This window comes from Schistocerca serialis, chromosome 1 (genome assembly GCF_023864345.2).
Source record: "Schistocerca serialis cubense isolate TAMUIC-IGC-003099 chromosome 1, iqSchSeri2.2, whole genome shotgun sequence".
Taxonomy (NCBI): Eukaryota; Metazoa; Arthropoda; class Insecta; order Orthoptera; family Acrididae; genus Schistocerca; species Schistocerca serialis.
In genome coordinates this window covers 813,208,334-813,230,702 of record NC_064638.1, presented here as the reverse complement: position 1 = coordinate 813,230,702, position 22,369 = coordinate 813,208,334, and the positions used below count along the sequence as shown (strand labels likewise).

Genomic DNA, 22,369 nt, shown 5'->3' with positions numbered 1-22,369 from the left:
ATGCTGTTTCTTAGGGTTATGGTTATACCCCATTTTTATAAAAAAGAAATTATTAGTTTGTTTTAATGTCTTGTACTTGTAATTAATTCATTAGTAAGCAAAACATCTCCTTTTCTCTGATTGCAGTGTGCTGGCTTTGGCAACAGGCTTTAGGTGCAGCCCATGAAGGTGATGTGGAGTTACTGATGACTGTTCTATGTCACAAATATCTTAAACTGGAGGTGTGTGATAAAGTCAGATGTCAAGTATTGCTGATAAAGCATTTTGCAAAAAGATGCATTAATACTAATCTCTTGTAAATGATGGAAATGTTGCATGTGGAGAGGACGAAAAAAAGTTAGTTCTATTTAGTGACATGAAGATGGGTGACTGTCGTGCCTCACTGGTTCATATGTACCCACAAACAGAATTTCATTTTCTATCAGTTGTCCACCATGCATCTTGCATTTTGACTGTGCCCTAAGGAATTTTAAACATCACAGTGTGTAATGGCTTGCGGGATTTAGGCAACGAAGTTTTGGTGACATGAAATAGTTGTACCCATTGCTTAAAACTCTGAAGCAAATACCATTTTGAGGAGAATACTGAACTCGTGAAGAATGAAAATACAGCAGATGATGGCAATAAATAGGTTATAAATTAGTAAGGAGTTTGGATGTAAGCACTGATTTTTAGGCACAGTATCAACAAATGGTAGCAGACTGTGGCAGAATGATCCTTTGCCTCTAGCATGCAGTTTGTCAGCTAATTATGAAAATGGTCCCTGTAAATGTTTATTCAATGTGCTGTAGAATATGGTGTATTTCCTTTAGATTGTCGGCCTTCCTTTGAAGTAAATGTTTCCAGTGTACAACAAAAATGGTTTTAAAGTTATAAATGAAGAGTGATGCATCTTTTCCAGTGTGAAAAATCAGCTGTTGGACTCTATTGGGAACAGTTAAAATGAGTACTCAGAAATGGCAATAGAAACACAAAAATCTGGTAACTAATCAGTCGCCAAAATCCCTGCCAGTACACCAGGAAAGGTGAGGCTGTATTGAATGATCCTAATTTCATCAGCGAAACATTATTGTGACAAGATCCTACTTACATTGTTCCAAGATTATCAAGTGATGCCACTAATCTCTCTTCAGACAATTGAGGTAATGAAAAGGAGAGGAGGGGGGGGGGGGGGGGGCATACGTGGCAGCACAGTGTATCACAGCTGAAAGTTACAATGAGACAGATACTTCTACATGTATGAATTTAAAAATACTGCTTCAGCAATGAAAATGCAAGCCCTCGGGTAGATTAATAATCCTAAAGTGATTAATTGGGGTTCACTGGCTGTATGCAGAACACACTCTCTTTGCTTTCCCAGTGTGGTTTAATTTTCGTATCTTGCTGGTTGATTTTTACATTACTGCACTGAATGTGGCCTATATAGATAACTGTGAGAGCTGCCTAACCTCCTTTGTGTAGTAAATTAGAGCATTACTGTCTCTGAGAGACACAAAGATGAGTCTTTTCCCAGAAAGTGACATGAATCACTATCAAGCCATAGAAGTTTTTATAGACATAGACGTGAATTTTAAGTGGTAATTGTTGTGAACTGGTTTTATTTTGTGGCTAGTTTTTATTTATTAACTGTTATTCTTTGTCACCTTTCAAGTCTAGAAATATTTGTTTCATATTTTCAACAGTTTCCCATAATTTTATAACACACACACACTATGTCTCAGCACTTCACAATAAACTTGTGACAATCAATTTTGAAGAGTTCCCAGTAACGTTTCAAAAAAGTGTATTTTTATCTTCATTGTGCTTTTGTACTCTTAGAAAATGTGAATTGCATGTTTGAATGCTTTTCTATATTCCTTTTTGACAGCAGCAGTGTCCATGATGTGAATTATTACAACTGATTTGGGAAAGTGTGGTTGAGATGTTTCCACACACATGTTAGAATTTGTGGGAAGGAGTGTCTCTGATGCTGAAAATGCATAGTATTGTGAGTAGGCAACAGAATCATCCGTAGTTGTTCAATTAATGTATGCGTATGGAAAAAAAATCACAACACCAAAAAATAATTAATATAGAGTAGTGAAATTTTGGGAGCACATCTGCCTAGGTATATCAGCATTTAGCATTTCAAGATTACAGGTTAATGTAAGTGTAAAAATTGCAAATGTGAAATGCTGGTACATTAATAACTGGTGTAACAACCTGAACATTGAGTGCAAGCATGGAAATGTGGATGCATTGTGTTGTACAGATGGTGGATGCCACTTTGTGGGACAGAGTTCCCTGCCTGCTGCACTTGGTTGGTCAATAAGGGGATGCTGCATGATGATGGATTTGTCATCTGACAGTGTCCCATATGTACTTGATTGGAGACAGATCTGATGACTGAGCAGGCCAAGACAACATGTCAGCACTATGGAGAGAAAGTTGGGTTACAACAGCAGGATGTGGGTGAGTGTTATTCTATTGGAAAACACCCATGGGATGCTGCTCATGAATTGCAGCACAACAGGTTGAATCAGCAGATTGCTGTACAGGTTTGCAGTCAGGGAGTGTGAGATAACCATGAGAGTGCTCCTGCTTCCATACAAAATCACACCCCAGACCATAACACTCCGCTGTCCAATGAGATCTTGGTTGGTACCACTGAAGTGGCAGATGGCAGTAGTTTGGGATCAGTGGAGTGCGTGCTACATGGCATCTGGCTCAGATCTATCCCTGAAATAACGATTTGTAACAGTTTGTTGCGTCACTGTGGTACCAACTGCTGCTCAGATTGCTGCTGCTGCAAATGCAGTGCAATATGCTAGAGCCATACACTGCACGTGATGGTCTTCCTTCTCGGTAGTGCCACTTAGCTGTCTGGCATCTGGTCTTATTGCAACCATACATTCTCGTTACCACCGCTGCTAGCAATTATGTACAGTAGTCCTATCACACGAACTCATTTAAAACGAGAGGTTGATAATGCTGTCTTTGTCACCTTAAAGGCATTCTTCACTAACATCACCTCACCAGCTCCAGTTTCTAAGGTAACTAATGCTCACAACCATTACAGCGTGTATTTAAAACAAACCTGATTCGCATCCTCTTAGCGGTGCTATTAGCACCATTCTTAAGTGATTGGTGCAAAATCTGAATAGACATACATCATCTTTCAGATGTAGAAACATGCATATCAATTTTTGTTTTTGTTGCACAACTCTTTCGTGTTGTGATTTTATTTCTGTCTGTGTGTTTCCCAAAATATCAAAGGCAGTCTGTTGTATAGTTAAAGTGTTCAAAGTAACAGGACCCAAGACAGCATCATTGTTTGTGTCACACACATTTGTAGAGAAATGAAATAGATATTTTTTTAACAGTGCACAGTGCTGATTGCTCTGTAACCGTCGGTGGTCGTTATGCATGCCTTGGTTCCTCCCCTTGTGAACGCGCCTTCATTATTAAATAGTATTTAAAGAATCATATCTTTCTTAATCTTTAATGAGTGGCGGCATTCAAATGACGCATCACTGTTTACAATGTGAAAGGTTCCACGAACTATACATTAAAAAGTTACTTGCTTTCTGTAGGTAAGATATATCTTAAACTTTTTGTGGGGAGTTGATTATGTAGAATATGCCACAAGCCTATTATTATTACTATTATTATTATCATCATCATCATCATCATCATCATCATCATCAAGCCAACAGTAGGCATAATACTACTACTACTACTACTACTACTACTACTACTACAGGGTGACACACGGGAGACGGACGGTTTTTAATGAAATAATACTCATCCAACTTTAAAATTAAAGCATGTATATTTACCCAAAATAAAAGCCCATTATTTGCCATTTTAGTTAACAAAGTTATTTGTGAAAAATAATGTCGTCAAGGTGATGTCCATCATTTCGAATGCAGGACTCAAGTCTCTTCTCAAAATCCTCCATCACACAGACTAAAATCTCTGCAGGGATGGCAGCAATTTCTTGAATCATTGCATTCTTCATCTCGTCCAAATTTCGTGGTTTGTGGTTATAGACACAGTTCTTAAGGTATCCCCACAGAAAAAGTCACATACTGACAAGTCGGGAGACCTGGGAGGCCAAGGAACATTGCCAAAACATGGGATAATCTGGCCAAGAAACATGCATCTAAAAACTGTCATTGAAGTGTTTGTGGTGTGCAATGTTGCCCCATCCTGCTGGAACCAAACGCATTTTAAAGGGATTCGTCGTCTTCTTAGTTCTGGTTTCAAGAACTTTTTCAAGCATACAAATGTAATGAATTGAATTAACAGTAACTTTGGCCCTGTTCTCTTCAAAAAAAATAAGGTCCAATAATGCCAACAAAGCCAAGAGTACACCAGACTGTTACTTTTTCTGAGTGTAGGATAAGGTGTGGATGCTCTGGAGCCCAGTAACGTAGGTTTTGCTTATTCATGGCCCCGTTTAAATGAAAATGAGCTTCATCACTCGTCAATAAAATTTCATTTTCATTCGATCCCAAAATCACTTTCATTCTGTAAGCGAAGTCTTCTCATACAGCAAAATCAATTTCCTTAAGTTGTTGGACAATGAACATTTTGTAGGGATGGAATTTTAATTCTTTATGCAAAATTCATCTAACCGATTCACGATTGGTTCGTAACTCACTAGCGTGATGTCTAGCTGACCGTCCTGGGCTTCTGACTGCCGCTTGCCGTACCCTTTCTACATTTTCTGGTGTCGTTACTCTGCATCTCGAGCCAGGATGCTTCTTATCTAGTATGTTTCCAGTTGATCTGGTGGTGGTGGTGGTGGTGGTGGTGGTGGTGGTGGTAGTATTAGTAGTAGAGGTAAAAGCAAATATAACAGCAGTGCTCCACAAAATTCCAAGTCTTGACTTCGCGAAAAAACTACAGTAAAAAACCATCCAATACAAAATGTAAACATGTAATGTGTGATGTGCGCCCTGACAAATCCAAACTCATTGAAACTGTTCACTCACTGCAAATAATTGTTTGCAAATCAGTGAAGGAAAACAAAGTGCTAGCTGATATGCTCAGAAACATTGAAAGTGAACGTAATAAACCAAAAACCAACAAGCGGGCTGAAGACGAATGTAACAAAGAAGAGGTTTATATAGCGGCCGGAGATAATGTTACTAAAAACAGGACTCAGTTGCATGCTGCTCGCTACGGAATCATAGTGTATGTACTCGTCATCTAGAGTAAAAAAAATTGCATCATCAAAGAATTTTATCAAAAAATGATCAAGTTATACATCAGGAGGAAAAAGACGAAAAAATTATGCAAACTGTGTGTCCACGCCAGCCAAAATTGTCACTTGGAACAAAAGTTACCAGAAGAAACAATGCATTTTTATTGGGTAATAGTCACCTTAGAGCTGTGAAATAAAAAAAACTAACAACAAAATAAGTGCCTTAGATTGTATAAAACCAAGTGCTTGCATTGGCCAAGTACTGTCAACAGAAACTGATATTTCTCAATAGATAGTGAATGAAGACTACACTGCGACCTGTGGTGGTTCAAATGACATTGGATACAATGGAGGTTTTAATGCTGCTAGTGTCTGAAGAACAGCTCTAAACCACCTGAAGTATTCTGTAACTGTACCTGTTATCCTCACAGGCACGACTTAATACAATCCTCATGTGTAAACAAGGCAGTAACAGCTACAAGGAAAATTATGCAGAAGTCTGCAACAGTTTTGGGAATATTCATAGGATTGAAGGTCACAAATTTTGTAAAGAACTTTACGCTATTCATGGCCTTCACCCCAACTGGTGTGGGAAAAATCATCTAATGACTATAATTTGCGATATTGGAAATGCGAGGAACATCATGAACTGAGGACAGTCAGATTTGAAGAAAGAGTGCAGCACAACACAAGAAAATTCTAGGAAACTACATCTACATGTTGTTGTTGTTGTTGTGGTCTTCAGTCCTGAGACTGGTTTGATGCAGCTCTCCATGCTACTCTATCCTGTGCAAGCTTTTTCATCTCCCAGTACCTACTGCAACCTACATCCTTCTGAATCTGCTTAGTGTATTCATCTCTTGGTCTCCCTCTATGATTTTTACCCTCCACGCTGCCCTCCAATACTAAATTGGTGATCCCTTGATGCCTCAGAACATGTCCCACCAACCGATCCCTTCTTCTGGTCAAGTTGTGCCACAAACTTCTCTTCTCCCCAATCCTATTCAATACTTCCTCATTAGTTATGTGATCTACCCATCTAATCTTCAGCATTCTTCTGTAGCACCACATTTCGAAAGCTTCTATTCTATTCTCTTCTTGTCCAAACTATTTATCATCCATGTTTCACTTCCATACATGGCTACACTCCATACGAATACTTTCAGAAATGACTTCCTGACACTTAAATCAATACTGGATGTTAACAAATTTCTCTTCTTCAGAAACGCTTTCCTTGCCATTGCCAGCCTACATTTTATATCCTCTCTACTTCGACCATCATCAGTTATTTTGCTCCCCAAATAGCAAAACTCCTTTACTACTTTAAGTGCGTCATTTCCTAATCTAATTCCCTCAGCATCACCCGACTTAATTAGACTACATTCCATTATCCTTGTTTTGCTTTTGTTGATGTTCATCTTATATCCTCCTTTCAAGACACTGTCCATTCCATTCAACTGCTCTTCCAAGTCCTTTGCTGTCTCTGACAGAATTACAATGTCATCGGCGAACCTCAAAGTTTTTATTTCTTCTCCATGAATTTTAATACCTACTCCGAATTTTTCTTTTGTTTCCTTTACTGCTTGCTCAATATACAGATTGAACAACATCGGGGAGAGGCTACAACCCTGTCTTACTCCCTTCCCAACCACTGCTTCCCTTTCATGTCCCTCGACTCTTATAACTGCCATCTCGTTTCTGTACAAATTGTAAATAGCCTTTCGCTCCCTTTATTTTACCCCTGCCACCTTTAGAATTTGAAAGAGAGTATTCCAGTCAACATTGTCAAAAGCTTTCTCTAAGTCTACAAATGCTAGAAACGTAGGTTTGCCTTTCCTTAATCTTTCTTCTAAGATAAGTCGTAAGGTCAGTATTGCCTCACGTGTTCCAGTGTTTTTACGGAATCCAAATCTACATGATTACTCTGCAATTCACATTTAAGTGCTTGGCAGAGGGTTCATCGAACCACAATCATACTATCTCCCTACCATTCCACTCCCGAACAGCGAGCGGGAAAAATGAACACCTAAACCTTTCTGTTCCAGCTCTGATTTCTCTTATTTTATTTTATTTTGATGATCATTCCTACCTATGTAGGTTGGGCTTAACAAAATATTTTCGCAATTGGAAGAGAAAGTTGGTGACTGAAATTTCGTAAATAGATCTCGCCGCGGCGAAAAAGTCTTAGCTTTAATGACTTCCATCCCAACTCGCGTATCATATCTGCCACACTCTCTCCCCTATTACGTGATAATACAAAACGAGCTGCCCTTTTTTGCACCCTTTCGATGTCCTCCGTCAATCCCACCTGGTAAGGATCCCACACTGCGCAGCAATATTCTAACAGAGGACGAACGAGTGTAGTGTAAGCTGTCTCTTTAGTGGACTTGTTGCATCTTCTAAGTGTGCTGCCAATGAAACGCAACCTTTGGCTCGCCTTCCCCACAATATTATCTATGTGGTCTTTCCAACTGAAGTTGTTCGTAATTTTAACACCCAGGTACTTAGTTGAATTGACAGCCTTGAGAATTGTACTATTTATCGAGTAATCAAATTCCAATGGATTTCTTTTGGAACTCATGTGGATCACCTCACACTTTTCGTTATTTAGTGTCAACTGCCACCTGCCACACCATACAGCAATCTTTTCTAAATCGCTTTGCAACTGATACTGGTCTTCGGATGACCTTACTAGACGGTAAATTACAGCATCATCTGCGAAAAACCTAAGAGAACTGCTCAGATTGTCACCCAGGTCATTTATATAGATCAGAAACAGCAGAGGTCCCAGGACGCTTCCCTGGGGAATACCTGAGATCACTTTAGTTTTACTTGATGATTTGCTGTCTATTACTACGAACTGCGACCTTCCTGACAGGAAATCACGAATCCAGTCGCAGGAATGGGTGTTGATAGACCACACTGAACAACAGGCTGGCAGAGGCAGTTGGCGAACTGCTTCTTCACATTCTTTCGGCATCTGGAAACAAACCAACTTGGAGGAATGGGTACTGAAAAATGCCTCGTCCAGACCTTCAAGTGAAAAAAACAAAAAAACAAAAAAAACCTAGAAGTTTGGTGATAAAACATAAGTATACTGTTTCAAGGTGAGAGATAAGTTTTAGACCGCCCCTCCAAATCGAAACAAAGTTGGTCCATTGTAACGTGAAACACAATTGAGGTCGAATGGATGAAGGTACAGCTACAGTAGTTTGGTTCGAATCGTAAACTTAACAGTTAAGCTTTACCAAGTAGCCATTGCTACGTGACTGGCGCTCCGTCTGTATTTATACAGGTACTCTTACTTTCTCGCGTGCTTTGTCTGGTTTGAATCGATTGCTTATTTTGCTTTGATCTGATAAGTGCCGTTCTCTTTGTTATAGGGGTTTACGTCACTCTAAGCTGAAAATGCATTGTTGTACTGTGTCATGCATTGTTTGTCGCATTCTGATAATGAGTGTTTACGACCTGTCACCGCTCGCTGCATGGCTTGCTTTTGTGTGTGCTACCGCGGCTTACAATAACAAAGAAAAGAGCGGAATTGTGTCATAAGCGGAACAATGGCGAGAGACTGCTATTTGTTTTTACTTACACTGCTGCTTTCTTTGATAATGATCAACAAGAACCAAATAATAGACTGCGTATGATAGAAGATGTTCCGAACGAGAGTTTAGTGAAAATTTTTCTCCGTTTGATAATCTTTGCAGACACCTCTTTAGTACATTACATTCTACATAGAAATTAGAGTCATCTTAGATTTAAAAATCTAGTCAGTTGCTGTGCTTCATTTCTGACTGTATCACTATTCAGCATAAGAATAATACGGATATAAACATGACATGATATGTATATTCTTCCGTGTTTGCTGTTGTCTCACTCTAGTTTTGTAGTTTATTAGGCAGACAGGATTTAAATGAGATAGCAGCAAACACGAAAGAATACATGGCATAATGTTTACATTCTTCTACCTTTTCTTTTAATTTATTTACTGTTGCAGATGTTTTGGCGCCAGTGTTTATCTTTGTGCCTGCAAAACGTACCTGTGTTGCGATACATATATTTGATGGCAGAAGTTAGTTGTGGCGACACCCACCAGCATTTTTCAGAACTTCTGCTTACTTTGCACTCGATTCTAAGCCGCAGGCAGTTTTTTGGATTACAAAAACCGGAAAAAAAGTGCGGCTTAGATTTGAGTAAATACGGTAGATGATGTCCATGTTCTGTGCTTTTGTGAGCACCATATTAATTACAGTATAGAAAAACTTGTGATGGACAATTATTATATGACGACATTGTTGAGCAGAAAATATAAAGAAAAAGATAGTGTTGCCATCTATGTTAAAAACAATGTCACATGTAGAGCAAATGACTTTCAGAATTATTGTTTAGAACATCATTTGGAACTGTTTGCCATTGTTGTTGTGGTCTTCAGTCCTGAGACTGGACCGAGCGAGGTGGCGCAGTGGTTAGCACACTGGACTCGCATTCAGGAGGATGACGGTTCAATCCCGTCTCCGGCCATCCTGATTTAGGTTTTCCGTGATTTCCCTAAATCGCTTCAGGCAAATGCCGGGATGGTTCCTTTGAAAGGTCACGGCCGATTTCCTTCTCCATCCTTCCCTCACCCGAGCTTGCGCTCCGTCTCTAATGACCTCGTTGTCGACGGGACGTTAAACACTAATATCCTCCTCCTCCTCCTCCTGAGACTGGTTTGATGCATCTCTCCATGCTACCCTACCCTGTGCAAGCTTCTTCATCTCCCAGTACTTACTGCAACCTACATCCTTCTGAATCTGCTTAGTGTATTCATCTCTTGGTCTCCCTCTATGATTTTTACCCTCCATGCTGCCCTCCTATGCTAAATTTGTGAGCCCTTGATGCCTCAGAACATGTCCTACCAACCGATCCCTTCTTCTAGTCAAGTTGTGCCACAAACTCCTCTTCTCCCCAATTCTATTCAATACTTCATCATTAGTTATGTGATCTACCCATCTAATCTTCAGCAGTCTTCTGTAGCACCACATTTCGAAAGCTTCTATTCTCTTCTTGTCCAAACTATTTATTGTCAATGTTTCACTTCCATACATGGCTACACTCCATACAAATACTTTCAGAAACGACTTCCTGACACTTAAATCTATACTCGATGTTAACAGATTCCTCTACTTCAGAAACGCTTTCCTTGCCATTGCCAGTCTACATTTTATATCTTCTCTACTTCGACCATCATCAGTTATTTTGCTCCCCAAATAGCGAAACTCCTTTACTACTTTAAGTGTCTCATTTCCTAATCTAATTCCCTCAGCATCACCCAACTTAGTTCGGCTACATTCCATTATCCTCATTTTGCTTTTGTTGATGTTCATCTTATATTCTCCTTTCAAGACACTCTTCATTCCATTCAACTGCTCTTCCATGTCCTTTGCTGTCTCTGATAGAATTACAATGTCGTCAGCGAACCTCAAAGTTTTTATTCTCCATGAATTTTAATACCTACTCCGAATTTTTCTTTTGTTTCCTTTACTGCTTGCTCAATATACAGATTGAATAACATCGGGGAGAGGCTACAACCCTGTCTCACTCCCTTCCCAACCACTGCTTCCCTTTCATGTCCCTCGACTCTTATAACTGCCATCTGATTTCTGTACAAATTGTAAATAGCCTTTCGCTCCCTTTATTTTACCCCTGCCACCTTTAGAATTTGAAAGAGAATATTCCAGTCAACATTGTCAAAAGCTTTCTCTAAGTCTACAAATGCTAGAAACGTAGGTTTGCCTTTCCTTAATCTTTCTTCTAAGATAAGTCGTAAGGTCAGTATTGCCTCACGTGTTCCAATATTTCTACGGAATCCAAACTGATCTTCCCCGAGGTCGGCTTCTACCAGTTTTTGCATTCGTCTGTAAAGAATTCGTGTTAGTATTTTGCAGCTGTGCCTTATTAAACTGATAGTTCGGTAATTTTCACATCGGTCAATGCCTGCTTTCTTTGGGATTGGAATTATTATATTCTTCTTGAAGTCTGATGGTATTTCGGCTGTCTCATACATCTTGCTCACCAGATGGTAGAGTTTTGTCAGGACTGGCTCTCCCAAGGCCATCAGTAGTTCTAATGGAATGTTGTCTACCCCCGGGCTCTTGTTTCGACTCAGGTCTTTCAGTGCTCTGTTAAATTCTTCACGCAGTATCGTATCTCCCATTTCATCTTCATCTACATCCTCTTCCATTTCCATAATATTGTCCTCAAGTACATCGCCCTTGTATAGACCCTCTATATACTCCTTCCACCTTTCTGCTTTCCCTTCTTTGCTGAGATTTGTGTTTCCATCTGAGGTCTTGATATTCATACAAGTGGTTCTCTGTTCTCCAAAGGTCTCTTTAATTTTCCTGTCGGCAGTATCTATCTTACCCCTAGTGAGATAAGCCTCTACATCCTTACATTTGCCCTCTAGCCATTCCTGCTTAGCCATTTTACACTTCCTGTCGATCTCATTTTTGAGACGTTTGTATTCCTTTTTACCTGCTTCATTTACTGCATTTTAATATTTTCTCCCTTCATCAATTAAATTCAATATTTCTTCTGTTACCCAAGGATTCCTACTAGGCCTCGTCTTTTTACCTACTTGACCCTTTGCTGCCTTCACTACTTCATCCCTCAGAGCTACCCATTCTTCTTCTACTGTACTTCTTTCCCCCATTCCTGTCAATTTTTTCCTTATGCTCTCCCTGAAACTCTGTACCACCTCTGGTTTAGTCAGTTTATCCAGGTCCCATCTCCTTAAATTCCCACCTTTTTGCAGTTTCTTCAGTTTTAACCTACAGTTCATAACCATTAGATTGTGGTCAGAGTCCACATCTGCCCCTGGAAGTGTCTTACAATTTAAAACCTGGTTCCTAAATCTCTGTCTTACCATTATATAATCTATCTGATACCTTCTAGTATCTCCAGGAGTTTTCCATGTATACAACCTTCTTTTATGATTCTTGAACCAAGTGTTAGCTGTGATTAAGTTGTGCTCTGTGCAAAACACCACCAGGCGGCTTCCTCTTTCATTTCTTACCCCCAGTCCATGTTCACCTGCGTTTCCTTCTCTCCCTTTTCCTACTCTTGAATTCCAGTCACCCATGACTATTAAATTTTCGTCTCCCTTCACTACCTGAATAAATTCTTTTATCTCATCATACATTTCATCAATTTCATCATCATCTGCAGAGCTAGTTGGCATATAAACTTGTACCACTGTAGTAGGCGTGGGCTTCGTTTCTATCTTTGCCACAATAAATCGTTCACTATGCTGTTTGTAGTAGCTTACCCGTACTCCTATTTTCTTATTCATTATTAAACCTACTCCTGCATTACCCCTATTTGATTTTGTATTGTTTGCCATAGGATTGTTTTTAAATAATTCTTATATGTCAGTAGTAACAGTATGCAAGAACCTTCAGGGAAGTGCAGCCTCTTTGATGCTCTCCTAATATATACATTCAAACACAGAGCAGCTGTAATTGTGCTTGGGCACTTCAATATAAATTTTCTAACAAATTCCAGAGCCAGATCAGACCAAGAAAATTTGATGTCCTCACATAAACTTGATTCTGTAGCTAGTTTTCCTACTACAATAACTTCATGTGCAAGCACACTAATTGATAGTATATTTATAGCCTAGACCAAAATCGGTGCTACAATTACCAGTCAAGTCTTGAATGGTCTCTCTGACCATGATGGACAGAGACTCATTATTATCAGTGCAAATATCTATGAGAGTGAATATAGTCCCCGAAGGAAAACAGCTTGGACAAAACGAAGAAACTATCCAGATTTTTAAATCACATCTCCAAGATGTAGACTAGAGATCTGTGTATAATTTAGATAATGCCAATTCCAAGTACAATCGTTTTAGTAATGACAAGGACACTGATGTTTGAATGTACCTTCGCAAAAGGATATATAAAACCCAAACCAAGAAACTCGCCAAAAAGCCCTGGGTAAATATGGTATTAAGATTTGATGCAAAAGGAAAAATTTCAAACAACCCCCAACAAATTGAATCACTGTAACAAATATTGTAAAGTACTAACTAAAGTCATTCAGAAGTCAAAGAGCTTGTGTCTCTGCTCCAAAATTTACAAAACTTGTTACAAAATCAAAACTGTATGGGAAGTGAGATGTGCAAATTTCCCCAGTAAGACCCAAAACATTGTTCTCAACAATGAAGGTAGAGAAGTGCAAAGCCAAGAGATCAAGGCAAAAATTGTTTAATGGCCACTTTTTAACTGTTGCGGAGAAAACAGGATGCAATAGCTTCTTAGAAAAGCCATAAAAATATTGAAAGATCATTTCTAAAATTCCTTAGACCAGATATATATAACTTCTATAACAGTGTAGCAAGTAAGAAAAATCATAATTTTTTAAAGAGTTAAAATTCAGCTGGTGTCAAATACACTTTCAGCAAACTACTAAAAGCGTGCTGGTGAAGTCCTAGTTCATATATTCAACGCCTCTCTCAAACAAGGTATCTTTCCTGACAGGATGAAGTATGCTATTGTAAAGCCCTTGAACAAAAAGGCGATGCCACAGAGGTTACAAACTATCATCCTGTATCTCTTTTGACTGCATTTTCTTAAATTTTAGTAAAATTAAATATATGCCAGGACGGTCAATTACCTGAAAAACTTTGTAGTAATAAGTAAAATTAAGTTTGGATTCAGAGAAGATATCTCCACAACCAAAGCTATATTTTCATTTAGCAAAACCGTTTTGAAATACACTAACAAGGAGAAATTGCCTGTTGGCATATTTTGCAACCTGTGCAATGTCTTGGACTGTGTGGATCACAGAATACTTATAGAGAAAGCAAGCCACTATGGAATCCAAGGACAAATGGGCAACTGGCTCAAATCCTGTTTACAGGGCAGGCAACAGAAAATAGTGTTAGAGGATAATAACATGCAGGCGGAAGGGGTGGTGTACAACTGGGGCACAGTACATCATGGAGTTCCACAAGGTTCTGTCCTTGTTCCCCTGCTATTTCTTGTGTATATTTGAATGACTTACCTCTGCCCTCAAACACAGCAAGAAACTTTACAATATTTGCAGGTGACACGAGTATTGTTATACACAATAGTACATCCACCAACTTAATGTTAAATGCCAGTGAACTACCTGCCGATGTTCTGAACTGATTGATACTAAATTTTCTATCAATAAATCTCAGCAAAACCAGTTACATTCACTTCTACTCTGGAAACAAAAGCCCACAGGAGATAAACATTGCACATGAGAGCTTGCAGATACAGAGGATGCATTGTTTGAATAGCAGGCGTAACTGGGAACACCTCATCCACCAAACCCTGAAAAGGCTTAGCTCAGCAACATTTGCAATCCTGATGAGCATAAAAATTGGAGATATCAATGTCTCAGAATATGCCTACTTTTGTTGCTTCCATTCACTTATGCGTTATGGAATGATCTTCTGGTGCAATTCATTGATGTCGAAAAAATGTCATTGCAGGAGACAAAAAGATTGTCCAAGAATCATATGTTGGGATATTTTTAAGACACAGGGACACTAACGACTACCTCACAATATCTCTCTTTTCTGTCATCACATTCATGCTTCACAGTGCTTCTCAGCATGAAAAGAATGAGTCATACCATCATCATAACACAAGAAGAAAATTTGATATGCACTGTGATCTGAAAAATTTGTCTCTGGTGCAAAAAGGTGCAAAATATGCAAGCACAGAGATATTAAACACACTTCCAAGTAAAGTGTCTACGAGGTAGTAAAATACTAGTTAAAAGTGAGCTTAAGAATTCTTCTTTAAAAAAGTTTCTATTCTCTAGAAGAATTCTTTAATAGTGATAGATAAGATAATTACACTTGTATATTTGTGTATTCCTGCTTTAATGTATCTTTCTGCTTTAAATATATTAATTTGTGTTCTGTAAGTCAAGATATGATCTTTTTACTTCATAAATTACTGTTTGGATAATATCTGAAAATTGTTTCTTAACCTCTTTTGTGAGTGCAGTTAGAACTTAGTGATTGTGTTTTTTTAATCATCATTTTCAAATTTGCGTTCTTAATCTTGGTTTTCGGCCCTTAATGATAAGAACATAATAATAAATAAAATGATTCGACTTATTCCATATCCATTCATTACCATGAAAAAATGGACCTGTGCAACATGTATCACAATAAATAAATGATGTCACATTGTTTCTTAACCTCTTTTGTGAGTGCAGTTAGAACTTAGTGATTGTGTTTTTTTAATCATCATTTTCAAATTTGCGTTCTTAATCTTGGTTTTCGGCCCTTAATGATAAGAACATAATAATAAATAAAATGATTCGACTTATTCCATATCCATTCATTACCATGAAAAAATGGACCTGTGCAACATGTATCACAATAAATAAATGATGTCACATATGTGGTACATCTGATGAGTAAAAGAGGATATGCAAAGCCTGTTGTAAGACTGTGCTAAACAATGATAATGTATTGCTGTTCCTTCCTGTTTTATTGAATGACTCCTAAGCTAAACATAATCATTTAACAGTCTACAACTTTAGTCCAGTGTGTTACAAACTAAAAAAGGAAAGAGGCTGTTCAGAATCAGTATTCCAGCAAGAGCACTGCTGTGACCTTGGCTCCACCTTAACTTGTGCATGGGAAAAATACAACTAAAATTATCGAAGTACAAAGAATCAGTTGATTGAGCTACCTGGAGAGGATATCAGATAGCAGGAAGCCAAGAGAAATAACTGTAGATGGTTATCTTCTACCAGAATGAGTATATGAGTAAAAACAAGATAGATAGATAATTTATTGCTAGACATTTGCGAAGATGCAGATTTAAGATTGCGGGAGAAAAGCAAGAAAACATACGATGATGGTCTGCATTTTAGCTGGCATCAGCACAAATTATATTAAGCAGTATAGTGGTACTTTATTAATACAGTGTGATGACATCTATCGAATACAGTGAATGAAAAAGAATGAAGTAAAACTTAAAAACAAGAACACTGAGATAATAGCATTAGAATGAAGTACTTCATATTTTTTTGAAGATGAATGACACCTAACTTTTTGTGCTGCTACCATAATTAACTATGAATTTTTCAGCATTTTTAAATTCTTGTTGGTATCATTTGAAACTCTCGCTGCTGATGTGACATAATTATGCGAGATCTATAAAATTTTTGTACTGTGTGTTGGTGTACTGCCAAGTTTAGAGTGTTTTATGTAATGAATGTTCATGTGATATTCTTTCTTGTAGGCTATTAATGATAGGTTCTGCGCTCTGTATTTGGAAGAAATTAGATTATTGTGGGAGAAGCACCAAGACAAGGCCAATGACTTGCGAACAATACTGGATGATTTTAGTTGTCAAATTGTAAAGGAGCTGCAGGAGGCTATTATCAGAGCCAATGAAAATGGGTACCGCTCTCTGCAAAGTGAGTAAATGTTTCACAACTACTTCAGTGCAGCCCTTATTTTCTTAGTTAAATGTCCTGTGTTATGTATTTGTAATAATAATTAAAATGTGGTCATTTCATTTTTACAGTTCCTACAATAACTTACTCTGGTCTTACCATTTATAGACATATTTCATATACGTAATTGTCTACGTACTTTCATAGATGAACTAATATTAGATATGGAGATATTGTGAATAAACAACTTTAATTTGAATGTTAACAAATCACTGTGCTCTGAAAGACATTTTTTTCTTGTTACATAACCAGAGAGCTATAGCTGTTTGCTTCACTTTTTACTGAGTCAAAGCTGGATTGAGTTGTTGCTACTGTGGGTCATTTTTCATACAATAAATGTCCCTGGTTTATTAAAAAAAATGGTAATAAATTATTGGCAACAATTTCATTAGGTGGTAAGTGTACTGTGAAGATGTAAATTCTACTCAGAAATTTTTAAATAAATATATACAAGAAAAGCACAAGAGAATATAAAATATAATCCTCACTTTTGTTCCTTTGTTTGTGTGCAAAAGAGAACTTTCGCCAAAGAGTTATTACAAATTATTGCATTTTTAAGGCATTGCTGATTGAAAATGTTACCTTACTGATGTTTTTGCCTCAAAAGTTGACAATTACTCCTACAGAAAATGTAAGCTGGACCCAAATGTTTAACCATATCTACATGTTCAGATCCTTATCAATATGTACAACCAAAAACATTGGACATTTTTTAACTATGAAATGTTTCATGCTGGTATCCTACATTTGTAAAGGTTTTACGTTTGTTTGCACTATAAAACTAGACAAGTGGTTTCTTTACAAAATTAAATGTAAGCTCAATATTGTAAAATCAGACATTACAAGAAAAGTAAATGTAAACTCATTATTGTGAAATTGGACGTGACACAAAATAAAAAACTGTGATGCCATTAATAACTTTTCAAGCAAAATATTTCTGAGATGGGGTATGCATTGGACTCTCATACAGAGCAGCAAGATTCAAATGCTCATCTGGTCGTCCAGATTTAGATTTTTTTCCCTCTAAATGACTTAAACAAATGACAGGGTGTTTCATTTAAAAAGGCAACAGCTGTTTTGTTTCCCATCCTTGGCCATTCAAAGATGTGCTCCTCTAATAATATCATAGTCATTAGGATGTTAGACCCTAAACAACCTCCTTTTCAATACAATATTAAAAGCCATTGATCTAAATTTAAGGTTTATTCTTGGTCATACATTAAATATATTTTTCCAGAAAACTCATTCTGGAAATTGAGGTACATTTTGTGTTAACATCACACACCTGATAGGTAAATTTTCAACACTTATGGAAAGGATAGATTGCTATTGTCGTACAGATGACACGTTGAGATGCAGACATGCACCAAAAAAAGCCTGTTACTCATTAAGCTTTTCGCCATAGCCTTCGTCAGAATAGAAAAACACTCATGCATTCACACAAGCAACCACATCTCGCACACACGATTGCCATCTCTGGTAGCTCAGGCCAGACTGGAACTTCAGTGCATCAAATGGGGCCACTCTGTAGTGGAATGGGGAAGGGGGAGGGATGGCAGGGTATGGGTGGGGGAAGAGGAAACACTGCTGCATGATCGAGCGTGCAAGGACGCGAGGTGGCAGACAAAGCTGCCTGGTGCAAATATGGAAAGTTGTTGAGGAGGGAGGGAAGCTAAAAAGAGGGAACAGACAGGAGAGGAGCAGAGAAGGGAAAAGATTGATGTGTACATTGGCAGAGTGCAGTGCACACTGTGGTTGAGGAGACTTGAGTTGTGTGGTGGTGATAGGACCCAGGGGGGCGGAAACTGTTGAGTGGAGAGTGTGAGGACAGCAGGTTACCATAGATTGAGGCCAGGATGATTCTGAGAGCAGAGAATGTTTGTAAGAAAAACGCCAATTTGTGCAGTTTAGAAAAGCTGGTGGTGGAGGGGAGGATGGCCCGGGTTGTGAAGCAGCCATTGAAATCGTGTTCAGTAGCATGTTGTGAAACAGAATGGTACATTTTGCATTTGGCCACTGTTTGGTGGTGCCCATTTGATCTGGTGGATAGCTGGTTGGTAGTCATACAAATCTAAAAGTAGAGCAATGATTGCATCAGAGCTGGTACACAACATAGCTCCTTTCGAAGATTGCCTGGCCTCTGATGGGGTAGGTTAAGAGTGTGACAGAACTGGAGTAGGAAATGATGGGTAGATGAACTGGTCAGATATTGCACCTGTATCTTCCACAGTGTATGATTTCTGTGGCAGAGGTTTAGGACTGGGAATGGCATAGGGATGGACTAGGATGCTGTGGAGGTTGGGTGGATGATGGAACACCACTTTAGCAGGAGGTGTGTAAAGGATCGTGGATAGCATGCCCATCATTTCAGGGATCATATCCCTGTGGAAGATCCACGTGCAAGCCATGCCCAATCCACCCTCCCAACACTTCCTGTCCGGAGTTCTGTCATAAGCTTATTCTGTGCCATCAGGGGCCAGGCCACTTGTGAAAGCAGCCATGTCATATACCAGCTCTGCCACAGTCATTGTGCAGCTGCCAACCAGATGTCCACCTGGATGAATGCCTCCATCAAACTGTGGCCATGAGCTAGGTAGACTACCCTGTTGCACAACATGCAGCTGAATATAAAATGCTTGATTTCAATGGCTGCTGCACTACACGGGCCATCTGGATTCTCCTATCCACTACCAGCTTTTCTGAACTGTGCAGATGTGTTTTTTTTTATTTTTATTTTTTTTAACACATTCTCTGCTCTCAAAATTGTCCCAGCCTTAACCTATGGTAACCCACTGTCCCCACATCCTCCACCCTACAGTTTCTGCCCCTCTGTCCTATCACCTCCTTCCATCTCACATCTCCTCACCCTCATTGTGAAGTGCTCTCTGCCAATGCAACCACTGATCTTTTCTCGTTCTATTCTCCTCTCCTTACCACTCCCTTTTTTTTTCTTTCCTTTCCCTCCCTCCAAACAGCCTTCTGATGCTGCACCAGGTAGCCTTGTCTGCTACCTCTAGTCCCTGCATGCTCGGCCAGGCAGTGGTGTTTCCTCTTCCTTCACCAATACCCTGCTATTCCTCCCGCTTCCTGCTCCACTACAGGTCATTGCTCTTGTTTGACACCTTTAAGTTTCAATCTGGCCTGAGCAACTGAAGACAGTGGTAATGTATTTGTGAAGTGTACTTGCTGGTGTGAATTTGTGTGTGTTTTTCTTTTCTGATGAAAGCTTTGTCCAAAACTTGTTATGTAACAGTTGTTTTGTTGTGTGTGTCTGCAACTCAACGTGTCACCTTTATGGTGAGTAGCAATCTATCCAGTCCATAATTATTGATATTCCAACCTGGATTTTTCATTGCTTGATGAGTCAGTTTTTGTTATGTTTTTTTAAATGATATTGGTAAGCTCTAGGTAAAATACAAAGAGTGGAAGGAATGTAACCACTCACCATGCAGCTGAGATCTTGAACTGTCAGCAGGCACATCCAAAAGACTGGACTTTGCTGAGCTCCTCTAGAGCATGAGTAGAGTGGGTGAGAAGAGCAAAATGATGGAAAGGAAAACATGGTTGGGAGGGAGAGATGGCAATAGAAAGGAATGTGGCACATTCGAGCTTGCCTTTGGGTAGTCAGTGGAAAGGAAGTTTTGTGTGGCAAGTGGAGGAATGATTAGTCTAAAGCAGGGGGGTTGGGGGGAGGGTGGTGGCGATGAGAGAACAGAGGAAGGAGGAGATACAGAGGGAAAAATAAGAGTGTAAATTAAGGGAGCGAAGTTGAAGTCACAGGGCAGAGGTGTTGGTGGGTGCTGGACTGGAACTAGCAGAGACTGTATCTAGGATGATTGTGGGATCACAGTGTGTATTGTAAGAACAAGTCAAGTTTCATCTAAAAATCCAGAAAAGGTGGTATTGAGCATGGCGAGGAGGGAGGGGGATCTACAGACAGCACAGGATGATGGGAGCAGTCATTGAAGTCAGTCAGAATTTTATTCTTAGCAGCATGTGTCTGCTACACAACTAGATTAGAAGATGCAGAATGTGGGGGAAAGGAGAGGCCTTGCACCTGAGTCTTTCAAATATATGTGATCCATGTGGCAAGGGGATGAGGGTAGACTTGGGATAAAGGTTGACTAGGATATTGTGTAGTTTTGATGGGCAATGGAATCCCACTTTGGGAGAGGTGGGGCACAATGAAAGGTTGTTAAAGCTCTGGCAGAGGATGTAATTCAGTTGTTCCAATCTGGGATGATGTTGAGTAATAATAACAGCACTTCTTTCAGTAATATGGAGCTGGTTTAAGAATTAGAGGTGTTTGGACAAGGAGTTCTTTGTCACTGCAAATCCACTATTTACTGTTGATGGTTGATGGGCTCTATGTTAATGGAAATTTTTATGGAGATATTGAAGAGGTGGAGGTCAGATTCCAAGATGAGATGCTGAGTTGAAGACAACTGTGTGAAACAAATACAAGAGGTGTAAGATTGATGGGGAATGGGGATAGACTGATTTTATAATACTTGTGTATAATACAGCTAGGAAAAGGTTTTAGACTATTATAGTTTGTGTGTCTGTTAACTACCAATGAACATTCCATTTCTTTCACAGTTACAGCAGCCATAACTTCAATAAACGAAGCTCTGGCAGCAAATAATGTTCAGCAGCTACTTACATCTCTTAAAACACTGTCTCTAAAAGAAGTAAAGCATGCAGCAGCACCCCTTTACCTTGAAGAGATGTGTGCAGATCGTATTCAGTGCCAGGTATGATAAGGTATAGAGTATTAATTTTGTTTTTCTGTCTCCTTTGGTTAATAACATCATAATGGTCATAGCCATTCTTGTTTTTATGTATTCTGCATACTCCGTGCAGTTCATAGCTTTTCAACAGAGCAAAGGATTAAAACATTGAGTATCTACTTATGAGAACCCTAATCAGAGACAATCTGATAGTTTCTCCAGTGCCTCCTTGGTGTCTCAAAACCATCTCAGTTGATTGTCATTTGTATTAATGTAAATGGATCAAATTCTGCATACAGATATGTGGATGTGAACCTTGATTTCCTGTTAACTCCATAAATTATTGCTCTTATTAATGGAAGATATTAATCAGTACAAGAACATGAAACCAAATGGACTAAAAAATAACCTAAATATTGGCACCCTTAACACATTAACCCTCAGTGGAAAAATGGAAGAAATGACAGATGTACTAACGGAGAGAAAGTTACATATTTTGGGATTAAGCAAAACAAAGTGGAAGGGAAAAGGTGAGAAGAATTTGAGAGGAGGAGGAGGAGGAGGAGGAGGAGGAGGAGGAGGAGGAAAACTGTACTGGAGAGGGACTAACAGATTTGGAAGAAATGATGTGGCAGTGATGGTGAATAAGAATGTACAAAGCTGTATTGAAAATGTGAGATACATATCAGTCACGATCATAATCTTAAACCTGAGATTCCAAAAAGAAACACTAAAAGTTATCCAGATTTATGCACCTCGAGTGGGACGTAGGGGAGAAGAAAAGATGGACTTTGAAAATGAGTTAGAGAACCATATAGTGTGTGTTAATATAGTGATGGGAGATTTTAATGCACAAATAGGCAAAGGCAGAAAGGGATTTCAGCAAGTATTGGGATGTTTTGGATATGGAGGCAGACATTAATAAGGGGAAAGACTCCTAGATTTGTGC

General features: G+C 38.9%; 1 protein-coding gene across 1 annotated transcript in view; it reads left to right on the top strand.

Annotated features, from left to right (window-relative positions):
- Nucleotides 1–22,369, top strand: part of LOC126484220 (ras GTPase-activating-like protein IQGAP1) — a 350,623-nt gene that overhangs the window by 129,830 nt on the left and 198,424 nt on the right. Inside the window, exons 8-10 of the mRNA XM_050107637.1 lie at nucleotides 127–221; nucleotides 16,474–16,651; nucleotides 21,290–21,444. Coding sequence (XP_049963594.1) covers nucleotides 127–221; nucleotides 16,474–16,651; nucleotides 21,290–21,444 — 428 coding nt within the window. The remainder of the gene's footprint in view (nucleotides 1–126; nucleotides 222–16,473; nucleotides 16,652–21,289; nucleotides 21,445–22,369) is intronic.